This window comes from Cheilinus undulatus, linkage group 2 (genome assembly GCF_018320785.1).
Source record: "Cheilinus undulatus linkage group 2, ASM1832078v1, whole genome shotgun sequence".
Lineage (NCBI taxonomy): Eukaryota > Metazoa > Chordata > Actinopteri > Labriformes > Labridae > Cheilinus > Cheilinus undulatus.
This window is the reverse complement of record NC_054866.1, coordinates 41434735-41458894: the sequence shown is the minus strand read 5'-3', so window position 1 is coordinate 41458894 and position 24160 is coordinate 41434735. Positions and strand designations below refer to the sequence as shown.

Here is a 24160-nt window from a genome sequence, read left to right as displayed (position 1 = left end):
CATATGGTTTACTTGATACTAAGAAAGCTGTGAAGCTTAAAACTATTTCGTATTTATTCTTCATTCTTAACAGTAAAAATATGTGTATAAAAGCACAGGACAAGGAAGAAATGAGACAATACATTCTTTTTGGTTGAATATTTGGGCAAATGTGTTTGACTTGATAAAATAATTAGTTATGTTACTTTTGTTCTGTACTTGAACAGGCATTGATCTTCACAGCTCTTTAATAATAGAGGAAGTTTTAGCAGTTGAAAACAACCACTCTATCCAAAAAATGAAAAGCCTAGCAATACTGGGTCTTTGTACTGCATCTGAAGAGCTCATCAAATTTAGATTGCTGATACTGTTTTTTTTCAACAGGAAACAGAACTTGGGATCTAAACTTGCGTCATCTGTTTTTCTCATCACATACAGTGTCAGCGTGTCACCATGTGTGAAAGTCATGAATTCAGGCAAACAATGTTCTCATCAAAGTGTAAAGGCCATGCTAAATTCAGTTATCACTAAAGTGAGGTAATGATGCCGTTACTTCTCCCTGCATCGAGTCGAGTCTGTGTAGTAGTTTGAAAATTGGCACCTTGTTGGAGTGCTGAGATTGTAAAGTTAATGTATTCCAGTCTTTGGGATTTTTAGAAGACAGGAAAAGCCAGGTCGGGTTGGGCTTTTATGCACAAGTGCTTTCAAAAAGCTCTGACTAATCGAGTTTTATCTTGCCTTCAAAAGTGTTTTCTTTTCAGTGGACATGAAGTTTGCTGAGGGGTTTCCTTTCCTGACATTTTAAACTTTTAGGCCCACTGTTTAAACACACACATATAATACACAAGTCTATGCTCATTCACTAGGTTTCTGCCTCATGTGTTTGCTTTATTGAATCCTGGCTGTGTCCTTTCCCTGTCTTAACAACCCATTGACTCAGCTGGCCAGAGGGGCGTAACTTTTTCCTCATGTTTGTAACATCTGGCTCGCAAGGAGGATGAACAGCATGTTGCAGAAGGAATGGTTTAAGTAGTGCCACTTGGGTCTGCTGTGAATTACAACAACATCCTCTGTTAAGCTTAACAACAGCAGCACTCATAATGTTTTAATACGAATTAAATAGTAATTTATGGTCACAAAGCCAAGGGTCATTTGCTTTGAGAAAGAGCAAGATTAGGATCGCTAAAAAAGATTTAATACCACATTTTTTAGAAGCTGCTTTAAGCCTGTGACACCTGTTGTCCAAGCATTTATGAGTGATAACTTTAAATGATTTTATCTAACATTTTAGACCTTGAAGTTGTAAAACTGTGACTTTTTCACAGATAATTATCTCCTTGTTGTTGTGCTTGTAATGTGGTTCTTCTGTTTTTAACAGAAAAGTTTAGATGTCTTTGTCCTGGAAGCTCTTGTCTTGTAAGACTAAAACAGTTCAAAGAGACTCAGTGTTTGTGGCTTTAATGGACTTAAGGACATTGTACAATATGAAAAAAGTTTGGCAGATATCCAGGTTTAATAAGAAGGGCTACTTTTATTTGACTGCTTTTTTATGTACCTTTTTTGACAGATCAAAAAGTGATTTACCTCAGCCTCAATCCCCTCTCAAATGATTATGTAACTATGAACTCTACTGTATTTGAAGTACTGAAGCTCAGACTCACTGCCTGCACTCCCTCCTGCCACAAGATGGAGCAAACTCCATCTTGAAATATTTAAACTATCAGTGCTCTGGCATTTAAACCAAGATTATGTAATGTTTTTTGTTTGCGGTCCAATATTTGACACTTTAACAGGAATGATAAATCTGGATTTTCAATCCCATCTGCTTATTTTATTTGTCTCCTAATATGACACTTGACTTCAGGGATTTAAATAAAAGGCTCTGATGTTTGAAGCTGTGCACTGAGATTTGTGTTCACATAAGCTATTAGTTTAAACCCTGGTGTCAAGCCACGTGTGCTTAATTGTCCAGCTGATTTAACTGTTCTTTATAAAGCAATTAGTTTTTAAAAATAATTCTCCATAAATCCTTCATGTTTTCTTTGTGCTGGAGTTAAACAGGGACATTTACCAGGAATATTTTATTGCATTCCTTAAAGAGAATTGCATCAAAGTGTGTGTACTTTTAAACCTGCAGATGGGATGGATTGCAAAGATAAGAAAATCATAGCTAAAAGAATTCATAGATCTGATTATAGTCCTACATCCTATAAATGTCACTTCATAAATTTGATAACACATCAAAATGCCCATTTAATGTAAATCATGACAAAATTAATTAAAACATTGTGCACACTAGCACAAAGAGTTGTCTTTTTGGGAGGTTCTGGGTGGTCCATGCATGCATGGGATGTTACCATCCTCCTTGAGTGGAGGGTAAGACTTGTGCTATATAAACTCCAGCTCTCAGTCTTCTCCCGTTACTCTGGGTCTGGAAGGGCTAGCAAAAAAATCAAGGATGAAGCTCCTTTTTGCAACTGCCTTTGCACTCTTTGTGCTCTCCACATTTGACAAAGCTGATTCTTCAGCTTATGACAAAATAGTCGCCCACAGTCGCATCAGGGCAAGAAAAGAAGGGTAGGTCTATCAATATTTTTCATTATTGCATTTTTACACTCTTTTGAAACCAAGATATTTTATGTGCATGCAAAAGTCTTTAACCTTTACTAAAAGAAAACTTATTTCTCTCTCATATTTCTAAATACTTATTTTTTTAAGTTATAGAGCATTTGCAGTTGTTTAAATGTTTTTGTTTTCTGTCATATGATATGTGATAACTTATTATTAATTTGATTGACATTAACTTAGTTATCAGAACCTAACCCTAATCTACAAACCTATTTAATTGCATTTATGTCAGTTATCTCATCAGAAGCAGGAGGGTCACTGCAAAATTGTTATTCACTTTTGAATACTTGTCTGATACACAGGCTTAGTTGTCAAAAAAATGTAATAACTTTATTACCTTAGCATTTAATCCACATTTTTTCTTGTTAATTAATACTTTCTTTTCTCCCCTTTTCACCCTTTATTCTCTCCAGACCCAATGTGTGTGCACTCCAGCAAGTCATGGGGACCAAGAAGAAATACTTCAGCACTTGTCGTAACTGGTACCAGGGGGCCATCTGTGGAAGGAAAGCGTGAGTGCTGTTTCATGTTCCCATCAGGATAATTTAGTTTAAAGATGAGCATTACAAGCAAATCCAGTGACGACAAAAGCTTAATTTCACTATCTTCTCTCTTAAATTTTGAAAGAATAGCAGTATTTTTAGTGTCCACATTTTCCTCTCCTGCTTCTCCTTTAAGAGTTTTCATGGAAACTTGAAAGTCTCTATAGAGACTGACATCTGTTATCTTACTTTGAATCAAACTACCGCCACAAATGAAAAACAGATTTATGGACACAGCCCTCAATCTTTTGCATTGAAGAATGTCCTGTTCAATCCTATAAACTGAAAGTTAGGGTTTTCTTAAGGAGCCTGGTCGTTGTTGGATGCCACAGTGGTGAACCACTGACTCCAGGATGTGATGTGGCTTCAAAATGTTGACTGTGTTCATAAATGGAAAAGTGTTCAGTTCGGTCATTTAGACAAGACCCTTTTCTCTTATTGTTCCAGTCCTCTCAGCACTTTTGAGCTTAAACATGGACAGAAGCCATGCCTCTTTTACAGTCTCTCCCCCCTCCCCCTCACACACAAATGTTTAGCTTGCCCTCTGCGCTCACACAATGCCAAAGTCAAGCCTTTCAGTCTAACTCGGCTTAGCGCTCCATGATGAATATGCTGAACTGCTCACTGAACTCAGCAAATAATAATGCAAACAGCCAAATAGCTTTTCCTTATTCAGTGGATCTGGCCTGGAGCAGTGAAATCAATCAAAAGATAAATAGGCAAAAGTTGCATATTAATTTATTAGTGGATTTACACATTACAGAGAATTCTTGCTGGGTCAGCTGAAACAATTTTTAAAAGTTTCTATATATTCCAGTTTGAGTTGCAAAAACACCCAGAGCTTCTGTGGGGTTTACTTAATATCTTTTGATGAAGGGGTGTCCAAGCTTTTTTAACTGAGGGGCACATAGAGAAAATATAGGTGAAGATAAATTTAGTAACTGAATATACTTCAAGAAAAAAAAAAAAAAAACGGCCTACTTCACAGCTTACCCTTAACTGATAGTTTCAACTCATCCAGGTACTTTGCCCAACAATGCCAGACCTGTCCCTTTCTGGGTGATAATTACATTGAAATCAATGTCAGTAAATGGGAAAGTCTGGGTCATTTGGGATTTAAATTCTTGAAATATGAAAAACGTATACATTTATGGTCATTGAGAGTATGTGACATTTCAGAGTAAGGATTGGCATCTTAAAATTGTAAAATGAACAAAGTTTTAGGCTTATGTGATTGTCTATTCAGACTCTCAGTCTAACTGGACCAAAGACCCCATCTTATGACCTAAAGTATGTATTTGTTTTAACCTTGTTAAATGAGTTGATTCTCAACTTTTAAAATGTCATTAATACTCTGATAAATGTGTGAAAAATCTTTTTATAGGTAATAGGGCTGGGACGATTCACTTTTCTCCCGATTCGATTTTTTACAATTTTTTAGATGCCAATTCGATTTAAATTGCGATTCTACGATATTTCCAATTTTTGCAATCTTTAGTTAGCTTTTTAAACACCAGTGAAAAAGATGAATGATAATGATGCCTACAGACTATATCAGGAAAAATACACATCACATGTGTATAACGCTACATCACAAACTATGTCTAACTAGAGAATACAAAATAGTTATAAAATGGTCAAGTGCAGGATTTCTCAGTTTATTCACAACAATTTAGTATCAATTTCACAGAATTTGACACAGACTGAGCTAAATACTGAATATGAAGTGCATAAAGTCTATACATATGTGTGTAGTATATATATGTATAACTTATTATGTAATTTTAAGTTAATATCGAATTTAACAATGTAGAATTAAGCTATTTAAAAGATATATAGTCCTGCATCGTCTCGCATTATAGCTATCTTTGTTCAATCTGAAGATGAGGATTTTCCCCATTTGTTGCACTGAATTAAAATGCTACCGTGATTTTCTTTTTTTTAAGAAAAGGGGAATAAATTATTATAGAGTGACTGTACTCCAATCCTTTATATTTCATATTTTATCAGTTTTTTATGTCATCACATAATGTGTTTGTGGAGGGAGACTATGGGAGACGAGCTGATCGTCACGTACAGCTTTAAGACTGATGGACTGTGTTTTGCGGAGGGCATGACGTGACAGGCCAGTATTTCTTTCTTGTGTTACCGAAGCCGTCATTCTTAACAACACTACACGGGACAGGTCCTTACAAATAATACGACTGTGATTATGGTTGCATGAGTAGAGACCAGCGGTAGCTTCAACAGGCTTGTTTGTTGATGTTAGCCGTTAGCTGTAGCTCTAACGCGATGATGCCTAACTCGTAGATTCGTTGTGTTGTCTCAGTATTTTACTCTGGCGAGGCATATCTTGCAAACGACTGTCTAACTCCTGTCTAAGTTTGTGCTGTCTTTAATGTTTTGGAAGCCAAAATAAGTCTACACATCCACTATGAATGCAGCAGAAGTCGCTCTGCGGGGTAGGTACAAGCAACTGGCTCACACAGACCGGAAGTCTCGTGTAATCTCGTTGTCTCAAGAGAGAAGAGGCAAGAGTCCACTGCCAGCTAGCGATGCCTGCCGCCAACTAGGGGTCAGGGGGTGAAATTACACCACAAACTACGCACCAACAAAGTGAATAATTAGCTAATTAATTAAATATCGATACTGCATTTTAAAATATCGATACAATATCACGCCAGGAAGTATCGCGATGTTTCAGTGTATCGATTTTTTGTCCCACCCCTAATAGCTAAGCAGACTCCAGCTCCTGTTGTTAGAGAGCAACTGGTAGCATGAAGTGATTAGAAACGGAGTAACGGTCCAGCATTTGAACACTTAACTCCTCTCTACTTTTGGCTCAAAGACACAGGGCTCTTCTTTAGCCCTCCTTCATCAATTTTGGATTAAAAAATACATGGTAAGTGATTGCTTTTTAAGTGTTAGATGCTCAAAATGCAATGCAGTAGCATTTAATCGCTTTGCTACCACTTTTTCCCAGTTTACTGCCGTTCAAACAGGGAGCTTTTTCACCCAAACAGGGGTGTGGTCACTTTGGAGAGCTGGAAGTGGCATTACTTTGGTTCTGTCAATGGTTAACAAGGCAAATATCCAATCACTGATACAATTTTTTGGGTGGCCAATCAGATTTCAGGGGGCCTTGAATAGCCATGGCTCCTGGTGGATCTGCCCCTGGTCAGGGTGACACTCCAAGCAGCAGAGAGAGGGGACGCTGATGGCTCATCTTCAAATTCAGACACAAGAAAGAGCAAACTGTATGAAGCTGCCAAACTTTATAGGAGTGTTGGTTCTCAAAGATGATTAGTGCAATACACTATATAAATAAGCATGATTCATGCTGCTATTTATTGCCGTAATCCTTTTGCCTAAGATCATAGGGCATTGTGAATCCAGATATGGTTATTATTTCAGTTGTCAATATGTTTACCAGCTACATTGTCATTTCAATTTGGTCATGAAAAAGCACATCAACAAAGCATCCCTGTCAAAATGTTTGTTTACAGAATTAAAACTGCACCTAGTGTATAAACTAAGGAGAACTTTACAGCCAACTAAGCACTCCATGTTCAAAAGAATTTGCTGTGGAACAGTTTAAAAGGACCGTGGGTTCTAGATTGGACAACACTGTTTCACGGGTGTGGTCAAATGAATAAGTTTAAATTAAATTTAGTCTTTACTTAAACAGGACATGACAAAAGAGCTATCTAGACATAGTTACACTGACAACATACAAAGGCAAATATCTCTTGGATAGCAAAATAATAAATGTTTTGCATCTCTCTTAAACATAAGTATATGACAAAGATGACCTTAATCCTTAAAACCTTAATCAAACCTGTTCTCCCATCACACTTCCATGAGTTCTTTAGGCGATTCCCAAAAGTTCAATAGAAGAATTACAAGATGTTTTTCCTTAGTTCTACATGTTTCCTTGGAGCTGATTTAAGGATGCACTCTCTGGATAATCAGTTGTAAATCTCAAGTGTCACAGAGTACATGAATACACCTAGTGCCGACATCTTTGCCTATCACCGCACAAATAAAGACTGTCAAGGGCAAAAAAAAAAAAATCTGTACTGAATGTGTTCAACTTAAAATAAAATTTAAAAAAATCACTTATTGCACTGAAGCACATTGCAATAAGATATTTCCTACTGTAACTTTAAACAACAGGCAAACATCTTGAACCCATAAAAACCTTCACTGACCAAGATGATGTCATCCGGCTTACACTGCACTTTCTACAGTAGTTTCTGGCATTGATGATCAATCTAACTTTATTAAGCCAGTCAAGGTTGTCTTCAAGTTTTTATTCAACAAATATTTGTGTTTCTAGAGGAGCTCTGTCTCCAAGAAAAATTTTTCAAACTTCCAAACTGCCCATAAGTGATGGGTTGACTTGGAAAAAAGCCACACATCTTATATAATATATTACAAAGTTATCATGAATCTCAGTGGAACAGTTCTTTTATAGAGACGCTGACAATTCAGAAGTTTCCGAATCCACATCCAGACATAATCCCTCTGTGTGGGAGAGCAATGTAGCGAGGGTTTTGCTGACTCTGCCCCAATAAGGCTTGAGTGATCTCATCCCCTTCCCTCAAATCCATTCAACTTTGATTCAGATTCAGCTGTTTAAGAGGTGCAGTTAGCCATGACCCTGAAGCCTCAGTCTGTACTCTGTCTGAGGCATCAGCTGTGGAGCACAGCCACTGCAGTAAAAGAAAAAAGTCTTGACCAAATGATTTGATTAGAAGTTGTTAGGGCTTCTGATGGCTAGCTGTCCACTTTAGATTTATCCATGTGTAACAGAGTTCTTTCATGATAATCACCCACATTCACCTGTGGCATATTAAAGTAGTGGACTTGTATAAAAGTGGACTTGATAATGTTTTTGCTGTTTGTGGTGATTATTATAATCATGTTGGGCTGTACAATGAGGGAAGAAGTGGTTTCCCTGTTAAAGTTTCCTAACAGTTAAAACTGGGCAGCCAACAACAATTTAACTCTCAGCCAGATCCAGACATATGGTATTGTTTACCCCCCGTATGGGTATATCCGCAGTGGTTCTTTTTGTCTTGTGGGTCTTTTTATTGCTGAATACCCGTTAGCTATTTGAGGTGATTGTACATCTCCAAATCTCTGGTTTCCAAGAAATGGAAACAATGCTATAGTTTCAACATGTTCAAACGTGCTGACACAGGCGTTACAGTCACTTTATATGTTGCAGCTGCACTTTGAATTCTACCTTCCTCCTCAGGCTACGGTGTCCGGCACTGTTCAGGGTTTGCAGAGAGGAGACACTGTCACTCATATGTCTGCCTAAGAGCTAAAAAACACACTTCTTATTTTTATCTAATTTATTAAAAAAAGAAATGACAGTGGGCTTTTGGTTTCAATAAAAGTTTGTAAGAAAAAAAAAACAATAGAACTTCTGTTCAAAATTTATAGCACTGTTTTTCAGATGGTTGTTTTCATACAGGGATAAGCGCTTTTCAATGTTTCTGGTGTCAACAAAAAATTTACAACAACTTAGCTCTATCTGTGCTGCTGCTTTTGAATGCCAAAATTAAGCCAACTGGAGGTTAACTAGAAGTAAAATAATGATTTCAAATAACTGTTTAGATTCAAAGAAGGGGGCTTGCTAATGCAAGAATCTAGTGTAATGATAGATGATTACTTTACAGGCATACTTACCTTCAGATTTTCCCTGTGGCTGTTGGATCAAGCAGTCTATTTGTGTAGTGATGGAAATAATGAGTTACATGTGGAAATGGTGTACACACCAAATCAAAGCTGCTTGATCTCTTAGCTGAAAACATGGCATCTTTGTGCAGCTATGGATATGATTCATAGCTACAATAAAAGAAACAGAGCAGTGCATTTAAGTATAGGTGTGACTTCTATTACGTTAAATGCCCACATTTGATCTGTGTGTTTGTTTGCAGGACTGTGCTTTATGAGTGCTGCCCAGGGTACATGAAAATGGAAGGCGTTACCAAAGGTTGCCCTGCAGGTACAGTTGTAAGATGCTACATTGAAATAAACACGAGGGTTAAATGAGGCCATAGCCACCAACTGTATAGCAGCTGTGTGCTCTTCTTGAAAACAGAACCAGTAAACTAGAAGAAGATGTCTTTGCACATTATCAGCACGTGTTCTGTCTTTGTTTTCGAGATTTTACTGTTTCATAGTTTTCTATTTAAAGACAAGCACATGCTGGTGATTAATTATTTTCCAGTGGCCCCGATTGACCATGTGTATGGCACCTTGGGACTAGTGAAAGCAACTTCAACCCAACAATACTCAGACATTTCAGAGCTTAGGCCTGAAATCGAGGGATCTGGATCCTTTACCTTCTTTGCACCCAGCAATGAAGCTTGGGAGGAACTGGATGAGGTGAGTGAATAAAACTTGGTTGAAGGGGAAAATGGTTTAACATCTCTATATATTAGGTTTTAACTTTTCTTTTTCTTCTCCTAACAGGCAGTGAGGTCTGCACTGGTCAGCAATGTGAACATTGAACTGTACAACGCTTTGCACTATCACATGGCCAATAAACGCCTTTTGACCAAAGATTTAAAGAATGGAATGACTGTCACCTCCATGTACAATGACCTTGGTCTCTACATTCACCATTACTCCAATGGGGTGAGTATAACCGTTCACTAAACTCAAAGCAATCCTATTGCAATTGTACAAAAATATGTCTCAGTGTTTTAAATTTTTGTTCTGCTCAGGTGGTTACTGTAAACTGTGCCAGGATTATCCATGGCAATCAGGTTGCAACCAATGGAGTTGTGCATGTCATTGACCGTGTTATCAGCGCTGTTGGAAGCACAATTCAGGATGTCATCGAGGTCAATGATGACCTGACAACTTTGAGTGTGAGTACACACATATAGATGGAAACATGAAACACAGCAGCTGTAGTTCCTGATAATTTGTTCATGATAACTTGATTTGTCTAATATATATATAACAGTTAATCTAAAATGATTATGTAGGATCTGGCTCAAAATGCTGGACTGCTGGAGAAGCTTGGTGAGGCAGGACAATACACTCTCTTTGCTCCCACCAACGAAGCCTTTGACAGCCTGGGACCTGATGTGTTGGAGAGAATTCAGAGCAACAGCGAAGCTCTCAAAGGTAAACCACACTTTCATTGTGAGAGGTCTGTTTCTGTTCCTTAATGTCCACCCAAGGGCTGTTTGAAACATTGCTGCAGAAACTGGGGATTTATATAAACTGTGGAAAACTGGAACCATATTTATCTTTAATGATGAAGGAGTAGGAACAGACATGCAGTGGTTTCTTGGAAACGCGTCTGTTAGACGTAGTCACCCTTAAAGGGGTGTTTTTTCATGTTCAACGTCTCCCAATTCAAAGCAGATGAAGCCACAATGGATCTGGAACCTGCACACGTTTGGCGAGCTGTTTGTAACAAAGTTGTGTTAAAGAGTAATAAAAAGAAAACTCAAGTTTCAAGTCATGCGTGAAATTGTGGTTGGAAAGTCAAACAATGCAACACATCATTTGATACTTTGGTTAAGTTTTTTAAAGTCATGTATAAATGCTAGTGGAGCATCCACAAGAACTGTAACATTATTCTGCTAATATGAGTCTCCAAAAATTATGATTTTAAGCGCTCAAAAATGACAAAGAAGCAACAAATGCTCAAAATCTCAGCATTCTTTACTTTAACTTGTTGTGAGAGGCAGGAAACAGCTGCTTCATTGAGCAAGCTGGTTGAAATTGGCAACAGCCCAAAGTGTTTTACACACACACAGCTTGCCCTTTGGTGTAAAATCCCACCATTTCACAGAAATTTGCTCAGATACGTGAAGAAATCCCAAGTCTTCACTTTAATGGACCATAGGGATCCAAGGGGTCTCCAGGTTCCTATGATGTTATATCCATGTCCATACAGCTGCAGTGTAACATGGGAAAGAACATAAAGCAGACCATGTATAAAGCTGATCTACTCTTCATTCCTATAAATGTCTGTCTGACTTTATGACATAATAATTGTTAACTTTCTCATGCTTTTTCAGCTCTCATTAATTTCCACCTCCTGAACTCGGTTCAGTGCTCTGAGGCCATCATGGCTGGCAGCTCTTATGAGACCTTGGAGGGCAACAACATTGAGATTGGCTGTGATGGTGAAAGCCTAACAGTCAACGGCATTAAGATGGTGAGCAAGAAGGACATCGTCACCACCAACGGTGTCATCCATCTGATTGACAAAGTACTCATGCCAGACTCAGGTAAAACTCACACATCCTTTTTATACCTCTGTGAATCCAAAGAATGTGCTCTGGATTTTACATAACAATGTGTTAACGGTGTTGGGATATCCTGTGCCCTTTAAGCCAAGCAAGTGATGGAACTTGTTGGAAGCTCCCAGTCAACCTTTGGTGACATGGTGTCCGAGCTGGGCCTGTCTGCTGCCATGAGACCAGAGGCTGAGTACACTCTGTTGGCTCCTGTCAATGCTGTTTTCACTGGTGAGTCATGTACTGATCATTACATCATAAAAGTTCTCTTTTTTCCTCTCTTCTGCTGGTTAAATATGACACCTGGTTAAACCACATTTACTCACAGTGTGGAATTAAGGGGAATATGTTTTTCCTTTCACACGCTGACTCACATGCTGATTAAATAAAATGGTATGTAAATATACAGAGCTTGAGAGAAATTGTGGATTTATTGGAATACTGTTGCAGCTTCATGCTGTATCGCACCAAATACCCTCTCCTCTAAAAAAACATTCCTGAACTTCTCCCAAAGGGAGTGAAGTTGTTTTGTTTCTGTGACAAGAATTTTTAACTAATTGAGAAATACTTCTATCTTTATGGGCACATAGTTTAAAGGAATGCAAAAGACAAAAACAGCTGGATGTAACAGAAACCTTACATTCAAAGCATAAATTCTTCCATGTTCAGCAACCTACAAATCATGTCTAATGACCTACAGAAATGTGCTGTAAATCAAGTCACTGAGAGCAGATATGAATTTCTTCACAGTTGGAGCTGTTGCTGCTTGCTTTGGTTATTAAAAAACAGAAGGCCAAATACATAAAAATAGTAAATGGCATATAACTGTGAACTGCTGCAGATATGATTGATCTCTTTATGTACATTTTTTCTGCTTCAGATGAAGTGATGTCCATGGATCAGAGGCAACTCAAGATAATCCTGGAGAACCACGTCTTGAAGAATAAGCTTGTCCTAGGACAGCTGTACAATGGCCAGCGGCTGGAGACCATTGGAGGAAAAACTCTGAGAGTTTTCATTTATCGCACGGTGCGTCTTTCTCTCTGAAGTATAGCCCTAAAATTTTGGCAGAGTGCCATTTAACACACACTTTATGCATTACCTCTGTATCATTTTACCATCAGGTCTCTTGACTTTGAGACATAACATTAATCCCTTTCCTTTAACATGTGGATTATTTCTGCAGGCTGTGTGCATTGAGAATTCCTGTCTGGTCAGAGGTAGTAAAGAAGGAAGCAATGGGGCCCTCCATGTCATGAAGACTCTGTTGAAACCAGCGGAAAAAAATATGCTTGAGATTCTGACCGAAAACGGAGGGTTCAAGTGAGTTCAAAGCAATGTTCCAGAAAGTGGACTGTGGTATTAAAATGCAGCATAATATTTAACCACATCTTTTTGAATCTCTCCATTAAATCCACATGGAACATATGGGAATGAGAAAGCACTGTTGTTGCAATATGTCAGTCCTCAGTGGTTTCTCTTACAGCTAATGTACTGTTCTCTTCCCTGTGCTGCAGGATCTTTTTGTCTCTGATGGAAGCTGCTGGTTTGACTGACCTGCTGAGACAGGAGGGAGACTACACTATGTTTGCCCCGAGCGATAAGGCTTTTGCTAGTTTGAGCTCAAGTGATATGGATTTGTTGAAGAGTACGTCTCCCATACTCCCATTACCTTTTGATGTGTTTAAAGGTTGAAGAGCAATCAATCATCAGTCAGTGAATCCTTATTTGTATGCCGTCAATTCATGACAAATGTTATCTCAAGGTACTTTATGACATAATCAGGCCTAGGCCGTGACTTTTGTTGTATTATTTGCTAAGACCCAACATTAATCCACCATAAGCACATAACTAAGAAAAAATTAGCAAAGTTATAGTTATAGGAAAAGAGGCAAAAACTTTGAGTAGAGCCAGATTCAAGCTGAACAATCATATACCAAAACTATGTTGGGCTAGAACCCAAACAAAAGACAAATGCAACAAAGCAAATGGCACCAAATGTCAGCAGAACCCAAGCAGTTAAAGAACCTAAGCAAAAACCTGATGAATATAATAATCCGTCAGCAACTTAAGACATCAAGAACCCTGATATCACTGGTCACCTTGAAATCTAAGACATCAAAGATCATTAGGGCATAGACTTCATAAGATACTATGCAATAAAGACATCATGTGGCCTGGCTCATAGGGGCTTAATAATTCTGATACATAGCTTGGAGCAAGATCCATACGTGCTTTAAAAGTTATGAGTAAAATCTTAAAATCAATTCTAAAACTAACAGGGAGCCAGTGTAGGGAAGCTTAAACTGGGGTCGTCTGTTAAAACCAGTTAGAAGTCTAGCTGCTGCACTCTGAACTAGTAAGAGGCAAGAGAGGGACTTCTGGTCGATACTGGCTTAAAGGGAATTGCAGTAATCTAGTCTAGAAAAAATGAAAGCATGAATGACTTTTTCCAGATCTTATTGAGTGAGTACTGTTTTTATTTTTGGAGATGATATGTAACTGTTGATAGCATGGTTTAACAACTGATATATGAGGCTTGAATAAAAAGTTGGAATCAAGAAATACACTGAACTTCTGGGCTGAGGGTTTAATATTAGTTACTAAGTGGTTGTTATTGATGGAAAGGGAGTGTTGTGGGTTAAGTAATATAATTTCTGATTTGGGGTTGGTGCAGAAAGTTTTGTGCAATCCAGCAGCTTACACCAGTTAAACATCTTTGACAGCAGATAGGCTTCCAGGGTCCTCAGGTCTCAGGGGCAGGTATATCTGCATGTTGTCTGCAAAGTAGTGGAAGGAGACTTTTTGGCCTTGAATGATTTGGCTAAGGGACAGTGTATTAATAGAATAATATAGGACCTAAAACTGAACCTTGCTAGAACACCACAGGTTAGAGTTAGAGGAGGGAGTGATTGAATAATGTCACCACAAAGGTTCACTCTAAAAGATAAGAATTAAACCAACTAATTACAGCATTAGCGACTATAATGCCAGTGAAATGGGGGTAATATTGATAATTGTAATAGTTGAAGTTGGGAGCTCCTAAATTAACTTTATCATTTATGATAGTGATAATAGATATAAGGCTGGTATTGAAAGTTGTAGCAGTTAGAGTCATGAAGGTCCAAAACAGCATTAGCAATAATTATAAAAGTGTCAAGATGACACAGAATGAATTACAACTAGTCTCCTTGTATGCCATTCTGCATTTCAGGTGACATCAATGCCCTCAGAACAATCCTCCTGTATCACATCAGCAATGGAGTCTTCATTGGTGGGGGTCTGGAGACTGGTGTTACAAACCTTCTCAAGTCTTTCCAGGGCAGCAACCTCAAACTGGTTTTTGTGAGTATATACTGTAGCATCTGTTATCTTAAATTTTACCTGGAGCAGTTCACGAGAGGCCTTAACTTTTAACAGCTTTGATTTTAAAGGAAAATATAATCTAATCCTGGAGGAAATTTATGACAGTGTCAATTATAATCATCTGATAACATCTCACTCTCTGTTTGAACTCATTGCCTTCAATAAGCTAATAATAAAAGCAGTTTATGGTAGAACGCTCCTATTTAAAGTACAGGTTCATCCAAGCCTCTTATTTTGTGGTTTTCTTTAATAGTTTTAACTGTTACCCTCAGGCAAACAACGCTGTGCAAGTCAATTCTGTTGAAGTCCCTGAATCTGATATCATGGCCTCCAATGGAGTCGTTCACTTTGTCAACCAAGTCTTGTATCCTGGAGGTAAAGCTTTCACCATGTCTGCTTTTAACGTGTTGTTAATGTGCTGTTAAGATTCCTGTTGGTTTTTGTTGATCACTAGAGATGAACCCTCTGCACTGTTTTTATAACTGCTGTTAAGGCTCAGCTGTGGTTAACGCCCTCCCTTTTCTTCCAGATATTCCTGTCGGAAGCCAGGATTTGCTTGCAATGTTTAGGAGGCTCATCTCTTACATGCAGATCAAGGTGTCATATCAGAAATTCTTTTCTTCTTTTTTTTTTTTAAGCTGCAAGGCTAAAGGGCAGGGTGCAGTTTTTATTTGATTTCTCCTTTAAATTCCACCTTTGGCTGGCATATTCAAACTTATGTAACTCATGAAAAAGTACATGACATGAATCTGCTTGAAACCAATTTATGTAAAGCATTCAGCTTATGGTTTTTAACAAGGATGTTATAATGTACTGGTTCTGACTGAACCTGTCATCAGTTTTCTAAAGGTTTATTTATGTAAGGATCTTTATGTAACATCAGCTTGATTATGTGTTGTAATGGGTGTTCTTATTTTTATTACAGTACATTTCAGGATTCAGATACCAGGAGATCCCACTTACGTTTTTGAGTAAGTATCAGAATATTTCATACTTTTTTATATTTTTAGATAATTTTTCTCAGTCTTATAAAAGCATTCTTCACAGTCAATAATGCCTTTATATTTCCTGTTGTCAATAGAGAGGATCGTCACTGTCGTCCAGGAAGGTACAGTAATGATGATTACAGAGTACTATCATCATCATGTGATTCCTAATCAATAAAGTGATAGATTATGTCATTGTTTTTGATCAAACAATTGAACCTTCGTTAAGCCCTGGCCACTGTCCAATCCCACATTAGCAACCTTAACTATGCGTGGGATAGGAGGACTGTCATGCTTCCAGCAGAGGCTAGTATGCTGAAGCCATGTGCTTATGGGCCTGCAAATCTGACAGTTGATACTCCAAATGTTTAAAGTGGGGTGTTGAATTTTTTGCTTTCCCAAAGCCAAAAACCAAGAGCAGTGAAAGACAACTTAGTTTAGCTAGCAAAGTGCTAACGTTAACACATAAAACAAAAGCAAACTCAACATTAGCTTTAAATGGAATCATATTTTGAGTTACTCTGGTGTTGAAGAGCAATTTTGTTCCACTACATGTTTGTGCCACATGGGTCATAAATTCCTATCTGAACCTGACACAAATCTTATATAGCAAAAACCCAAGCTGTTGTTTCCCTGTTACAGCCCTGTTAGCTTCAGGTTAGCTTTCATTTAGCATATTAGCTATGACTATACAATAGCCAAATAACATACTCCACAGAAAACCCCAATAAACCATTACAACAAATAGCTAACCAGCAGCTTGTTCTCTTCAGACACCATGTTAAAACTCGGCATTTCAAATGACACTGGGGTCTTACCATCCACTTCTTCATAAGCTAATGAACAAAACTGCAGCCACTGTCAGCTTTAAACTATAAAATCCAACCTTATTGATTTATTTGGAGAAGTGGAAGAGGGAAAAATGTCCACTTTGGATAGTTTAGTACAGTCCTCTAGCCAATTGGTCTTCCTGCAGCTGAAGTTCAGCTCACAGCTGCTGCTTCACGTTTATGTTACTAAGCTGTCTTCGGTCTTCCAGTTGTCAACTTTATTATATCCTGCATTAAAGATTGAATAAAAATCCTTCCACGCTACATGTTTAAACCATAGGTAAATACGGCTAACTTAAATTGCTCACACTCCATTAAAAAATGATGTCTTGAATGTGGCATGTTTCTGTCTACCTCTCTGATGTGTTGGAACACTTTTTTTAAAAGAATTTTGATATTTCCTTTGGGATACCCCCCAGTTATGCAGTGGAGAACTCCATATTCTAAAAGGTGGGTGGGAAAGCTTGGCAGGAGTAGCAACAGTAAACAAGGGGGGTAGGGCTTAGCGAAGACTCAATTGCAGTTATGAAAAAATAGAAGGGATAGCTTTACATGAGATACTCAAATCATATTACTCTCTGCTGAATATTTGCACTAGCCAGCAATATATATATATATGTAAACACAAAATTTCATATTTTATTTAAAATCAACTACAAATATAACACATGTCACAAATAAAACAGCAGTGCAATAATGTCTATGCAAACCATTAAAGATCTTTGATTATGAATCACATTTTTATCCTGAAAATAACCTTTCAGATCCAGTAAAAGGTCCATTTGTCATGACTCCTGCATACAAATGGAAAATTCTCTGTATCAAAGGGCCATGTTAGGACGCCTCATTGTCAGTTTAGTAAGATTAGCTTTCTTTTTTTTTTACAGTCCCTGAGACCAAAGTGACTAGGGTAATCCAAACAGAACCCAAAGTCACCAAGGTTACCAGGGTGATTGAAAACCCATCCACCATCACAAAGGTCACCAGGGTGATTGAAAATCAACCTGTTGTCACCAAAGTCACCAGAGTTGTCCAAGGTAATTCCTGAAATTATTTTGTTTGTGTTTTATGTTTTTATCTGAAAGGATTTATTGATATTAATTTTTCATCTGTCTGCAGGTCCTCAGTACTCAGTAAGCACTGGCACCACCAATGTTGCCCTGGAAGGTCTGTAAAAGTCATTTCAGAATTGATCAAAGAAATTTAAGGATAATTTGTATTATTTTTGGCATTATGAGATAAGCACAATTGTCCTTAATTTGTAAATATAACTGCTATTGGATGATCCTTGAGCTTTTCTGTATATCAGCCTCATAGTTACATGTGAAATAACTTTATATTTAGCTGTTTAAACAAATGTAGGTACAGTGTTTTTAGGACTCAGTCCAACTTATTTTTAATGGCAAATCTTTTACAGAGAACTATATTGAACTACAGTAAAATTTATATTGAATCATATATTCATTTTCTCTTTTTTCTTCAGGCACTGACCTTTCAGGTTTTACCACTATTGAAGGGGATGGTAGCATTGACACCGAAAGACTTACCAAAATCATCCAAGGTGAGTTTTGTCATTTTAAGTGACTGAGAAAGTAATTCATAATAGTTTGTGACTCATATGTGTGTTTGCCTCTGTAAAAGGTAATTCAAGAAGAGTTCCTCCCAGAAGAGTTTTAGGTAAAATTAAAACATCCGGACAATAACTACCTGCATTTTGTACAGCGTGGTGTTTAACCTGGCTGTTATTTCAAGTCCACTGTTGTGTCCACATGGCATATTGTTTGTCCTGTAACATATATACGTCACACCCCTTCAGTCACGGCAGAATACTTAAAGGAATAATTCCACATTTCTTCTTTTTTTTAAGATTTGCATCAGAAGATTGGAAAGTGATGTCTGTACATTAAACCTGTAGTGATAGTCACTGCAAGTTGCAAGTAAACTTAGCTAGCAAAGAAAGTGTAGAGAAAAAGTTAGTCTGACTGCATCAAAAGGTCACAAAATATGTCCTTGTGACATTCCTTTGCCTAACAGATTTACTTTTATGCCTTGTTATAACATACATACATGACTGATATATCCATAAATATACAGAAGATGCCTCTTAGTGTCCATCACAAGATAGTGCAGATATATAGAAAGCTGATGAAGTACCTGTAGCAAATTTTAACAGCTTTTTTTTAACAGACCTTGTATCTCCCAGGCAGGGGAGCTGCCAGGGATTTTGGGCCCCATGAAAAGAAATCTCACTGGGCCCCCTCACAGCCAGCCATCAGGCCGGCGGGAAATTTTGACACTGTTTAACATAATATGCATTATAATGATATTTTTGATTATCATTCCCATATTTGTGAAAAGAACAACATGACAGTTACTTGGTAGGGGAAGCACTGAAAATTCAATAAAATTCATTTAGATTCATTTTTTTGCTGCAAGACTGATACTCTATAATCAAAAACCCATCTCTTTCTTTAAATACTTGAACATAGAATTCTCTTAAGATTAATGACCTGAAAATACAAAACTTAAATACAAAATAACCTCTTCCATTAAAATGAAATGCAATTATAATCTGTGGAGAAACAAATAAAATCTCAGCTAAAAACACCATCAAAAACAAAATGGCCAATTGCCTTTTAGGATTTATTGTAATTTGAACTTTATCATCTAATAAGATGCAATAAGCAAACAATAAAAATACATAAAATTAATAATAATAACAACAGTAACAATGTTAAATAAAGTCAGCAGCAGATGTTAAACTAAGTAAAGTAGGCTCACATTATATAGTATTTCCTATAATGTAATGCCATTTGTAATAGCATCATAATCACCATTTCAGGTGACCTCACCATTTTGTTTTACTTAATGGTGTTTTCAGTGATTTGACCAAAAATAACAAAGGAAAATGTGATTTTACTACCAATACTCCACTGCTCACTCTCTCCCTCTTGTAGCCACACATGCAGGTCTAATTTATCTCTAAAACTGTAGACTCATGGGTGATGGCATTAGATTTGTGGTGAAAAAATACGTATATGAGACTATATGGTTGTTGCTACTTAATCTTCTGATTTCCAGAAAATGTAAACATTTGTCTGATTGGATTGGGCGCAGTCACCCAGTCTGCACGCACTAGAAATGTCCTCTGTTACTGCAGAGCAGAGGGGTGAGAGTCCCAAACTACTGACCAAACATTATATTTCAGAGATAGATGATGCTTTTTAAACCATTAAAATCGTTTTGAAATAAAAACAGACTGTAGACTGAGTGTCATATTATTTTGTCAGTATTATAACTGTATTAGGGGCCTCTCTGGGCCCCTGTCAATCATGGGACCCTAGAATCCTTCCCCTTATTCTCCCCTTTTCAGCGCCCCTGCTCCCAGGCACCAGTTACAACATGCTTTACCTGTTTGATCAGCTGCTGCTCTCTTATATTAAATAATTAATACTTGATACATTTAAAATGGATGAGTTAAAAGTTAAAAGAGAGTAAACAAAGAAAAATAAAAGAAAAATATGCTCTCTGTAAATTGTGTGCAGATCAAGAAATGAGCACAAAACTGTCTTTGAACCAAACTCAATTTCTGCTGCAACAATGTTTTCTTTTTCCCATGGGTGTGTATCTGACTCCTGGGACTTTTGCAGCCAGCCTCAAGTGGACACTTGAGGAACTGCAATTTTTTTGTACCTCTTTATTGGTTTCAGTTTTCAACACGTTGCCACACGGTCTCCTTGTTGACCCATAACCACCTTTGTGCCTTGCTGATTAGTCTGAGACATAAGTCCCTATAAAATGTTAAATACAAAATATGTATTTATGTAAGCCATAAATATAGTTAGCCTTGGACCTGCTAGTTGTTTAACTTTTATATCTTAGGTCTGAACACAGATTGTTGTCCAGTCCTCTGCTAAATGAGGTTTATTTACTGTACAGACATGTTAATAAAGCAAAAATCATATTTCCAAAAATGTCGAGCTGTTCCTTTAAGCCTATTGTGCCTGTCTTATGTCTTTGCTGCCATGCTTGCAATCACAAAGCCAAGAGAAAGCTATGCTGAAGCTTGGAGCTAATACCGCTGCAGCTGCTGTTTTTATACTGTATAGCAAATCATGAGCCACTACTCCACTCTAGTAACCACCTGTAGGCTCTAAGTCTGTTATCATCACCCCCTGCTGTGCTGAGCTTGGTGTTTCCTCAAGGCTAGCAATGATGCAGGGCCTAGATGCGAAACTTCAATGCAGAGCGTACATAGGATTCACATGATTTTTTTTCTGTACGAGATGACTAACTGATATGTTTCATTGTTCGTTTCCTTTTCATAACAGCTGGCAACAGGAGGAGAGACAGGAACTGAGGACACATGGTTGAAACAATCAGCGTAACGGCAGAGAGAGACACCAGATCCGGGGGTTAAAAGTGATGTTGTTATTCAAGGGGACACACCTAAACTGTCAGTGATTTTCAAAGATACTGTAACAGGTATAACTGACCAAAATAAAACAGTTCTTTTTAAAGTGGTGCTTTGAATGTATATGTTTTGTAAGTGTGCAATGTCTAAAACAGAATTTAAGTCAGCATATGTAAAAAGTGTTTTACTGAGTATTTTGGCATGACTTTTACAGACACGGAACAAGTCAGGGTTGTAACAAAGTCTTTCAAATCCAAGCCATTAGAGTGGCAATAAAAAACATTTTTTTACTTCTTTATGTCTTCGCTAGAGGTAAAGGTTAGAGCAGTGAGATTTTATTTGCTGCTTCTGTTGATTTATAAATCTCAGCATGATACATATTGAAAAAATAAATGTTTTTAACTTTGATAAAGTCTTATTTTTCTGGCTGTAATTTCCTTAATGTTTCATGTAAATTTCTTCTAAGCTCATATCATTTGAAACGTTGTATGCAACTGCAGGTTTTTTCCTTTCTATTTTTCAACAATAAAGTGCATTCTTTGGTATAAAAATGCCAGTTTTCTCTGAAAAGATTGTAATCTGGAGTTGTTTTTGGAGTCCCTAGGCTCTCAAGGTGTCAGAATTTCTTAATGAAAAAATATTTAATAGCCACAGTAACTATTATGTCTTCAGGTTTTATTTCTAAGAATGAAAGGACAGTAAGGTGTCAGAGTCAGCCATTTTAATGTTCCATTTTTAATTTCATTTTTTTTTATTCAAGCTTGGTAATCTTATTCTGGAAAACTCAAAAGGTGTAGATTAAAAATAAATGTTTACAACAGCACAAAAAGAGCTACATTCTTCCATATGTGATGGCTTAATGACCAGCCCAAGCCACATATCTCCAAAATCCCAAAGTTATTTTTCTTTTATTATACACTGCATTACAGATGTTAGTATTAAACATTTCAGCATTACACCAAATGTATTAATATCTTACCAAAATTGGGTTAAAAATGCAGTTTAAATTATTTTGGACCAGTGAAAACAGACTTTGGAGTTTTGGCTTTTTCAAAGTACCTCCAGTCCAGTGAGGTTCAGTGTACGAGGCACAAACTTTTAAAAAAAATTTTCATAGGTTTGTAAAAATTGTCAAATGGAGATGCAAGGTTCTGGCCTGACCACAACAATACGTGCTAATACGTTGATTATAACTATAACAATATCTTGCTAAATTTAAATCATGTAAAAAGTTAAGCAGTGTTTATCACTGTCAACATCAGTAATTATGACTTTATTTCCATTGGGTATTGTGAAATAAATGACAATGAATACATTCATCGGTCCAACATATTGAAGCTAGTGTTTTGCAACCATGAAGCCAGTTGAAATATTTGCCCCGAGGTTACAGGGATCCTGTGTGAGCTGTTGTGCGCAGACATTTTGGGTCAGACCCAACTTGTCTGTTTTTTGGCTCATGTGCAAACACTTCAGTGCAGTTTATGGCTTCTTGGATGAACTAAAATGGATGAGAAGCAGAGCCGCTGCCAAGATTCAAGAGCAAACTCTTGCAACAAAGTACAAACAGCAAAATGCAAAAAGCACTTCATTTGTTCATGTGTTATTTACATTGACAAATATTTACAGTGTTCACCAGCAGTACTTTATCGGGCCTGGCCAATGTGCCATCCAGTCATCAGCTAGGATTGAAACTTTCCTTCCTTTGTTTACTAAAGTAGGAGGTCCACTGGATACAGAGGACAGACAGACCTTAACTTGTGTGCCTGTATGCAGAAAAGAAAATACTCATATCTGATCTAAGTGGTTGTTCAAACAAGTCATGTAATGTCAGAAGTTTGCCTGCCAGTGAGGCCACTTTATCTCTGATTAATCCATGTACAACTTCATTACAGAACTCAAGTTGCAGCCAAGTACAAGTGTTGAATTTGAAATCTTGTCAGTTAATGCTAATCTTCATACAGCATTATTTTGACTCCCGTAAAAACACGAAGAAGCTGACAGGGTTTGTAAGTTTGCAGAGTAGCAGTGCTGCATGCTGGGAGTCATGCTGAAATTGGCTGAACCTTGTGCAGATGATGTTAATTATTGATTTTTATGTTGCCACAAGTTTGGAATCAATACTTCATCACCAGAAAAATACAATACATATACATACTTCATTGTCTTGTTATCTGATTTTAAAAGAAATGGGTGTTGTCTCATAAAATCCTGAGAAATTTTGGCATGTTTAAATGCTGTTTCACTGGTGCATAAAGTTTAAGAGCAGAGAGTAATCATTAAAGCAAAATGCCCTTTCTACAAAAGGCAAGTACATTCAGCAGTCAGAGGCAAAACAGGCAATATTTTATCCTTTTACAACATGTCCAAGAATTGAGAAAACATCTGGCAAAGGGACCAATTGCTTTTCCATTCGGTTTTAAATGTTCCACACTGTACTCAGCAGTGATCTCCCAATCAATTACCAAGTCATTTACGAGACCACTGATATCACCAACAATGGACTCCAATTTCACTTGACTTTGCATAACAGCTTCTGCGCACTACTATCGCCGACCAGCAGCTGCCTGCTCATCCTTACAGAGAGTGAAAACAGACAAAAAGCAATCATTTCATCTCTCTCTCAGGCTTGAGTGTGTATTTTTTACACCCAAAGAAAGCTTTCCCTCTGTTGCTTTGAAGAAATCAAAAAAAATCAAAGCATGTTTTTACTGCTTGGGAATAAAATAAGCTTGTGAGATGCATGTTGGCATCCACAAGCATGCAGAAGAATGGCCAACAGAAAGAGAAAGACTTTTCCAGATGGTACAATCTCAAATAAATACTTCGTAGTTTTATGATTTATTGGTTTTCATTATTTGGATATCAGAGTAAATTCATGGGAGATTAGATTTCTTTCTTTAAGCCTATTTTTAGGCCCCACACTCATAACATTGTGACCCAATTCAGGACTTGCACAGCCAATTATTTGTCCAAATTGTCCTCAAGTAAGTGGTGTCAAAATGATTATTTCAGTGCTCCTGACCCAGTCAGAACTGCCTATTCCAGAATTGTAAATATCATATGTTTTATATGTTTTCACTCCGGGTTACCTCAGATGGATTACCAGCATAAGCCACTGAGATTAAGCAAACTAGGT

General features: G+C 37.4%; 1 protein-coding gene across 3 annotated transcripts; it reads left to right on the top strand.

Moving 5' to 3' along the window:
* Positions 1–2418: 2418 nt before the first annotated feature.
* Positions 2419–21601, top strand: postnb (periostin, osteoblast specific factor b). Of its 3 annotated transcripts, XM_041796631.1 has the most exons (22): positions 2419–2556; positions 3021–3119; positions 9101–9168; positions 9394–9551; positions 9639–9803; positions 9893–10039; positions 10160–10301; positions 11207–11419; positions 11525–11659; positions 12309–12457; positions 12615–12751; positions 12946–13076; positions 14643–14773; positions 15067–15169; positions 15324–15391; positions 15720–15765; positions 15876–15902; positions 17498–17647; positions 17730–17777; positions 18094–18171; positions 18252–18287; positions 20942–21600. In XM_041796631.1, the coding sequence occupies exons 1-22, from the start codon at positions 2438–2440 to the stop codon at positions 20968–20970; spliced, it is 2379 nt and encodes a 792-aa protein (XP_041652565.1). In that variant the 5' UTR covers positions 2419–2437; the 3' UTR covers positions 20971–21600. The 3 variants fall into 3 exon arrangements, with proteins under 3 accessions (XP_041652565.1, XP_041652574.1, XP_041652583.1); XM_041796640.1 differs by lacking the exon at positions 15876–15902 and having other exon boundaries at positions 20942–21601; XM_041796649.1 differs by lacking the exon at positions 18252–18287 and having other exon boundaries at positions 20942–21601.
* The last annotated feature ends 2559 nt before the right edge of the window (positions 21602–24160 follow it).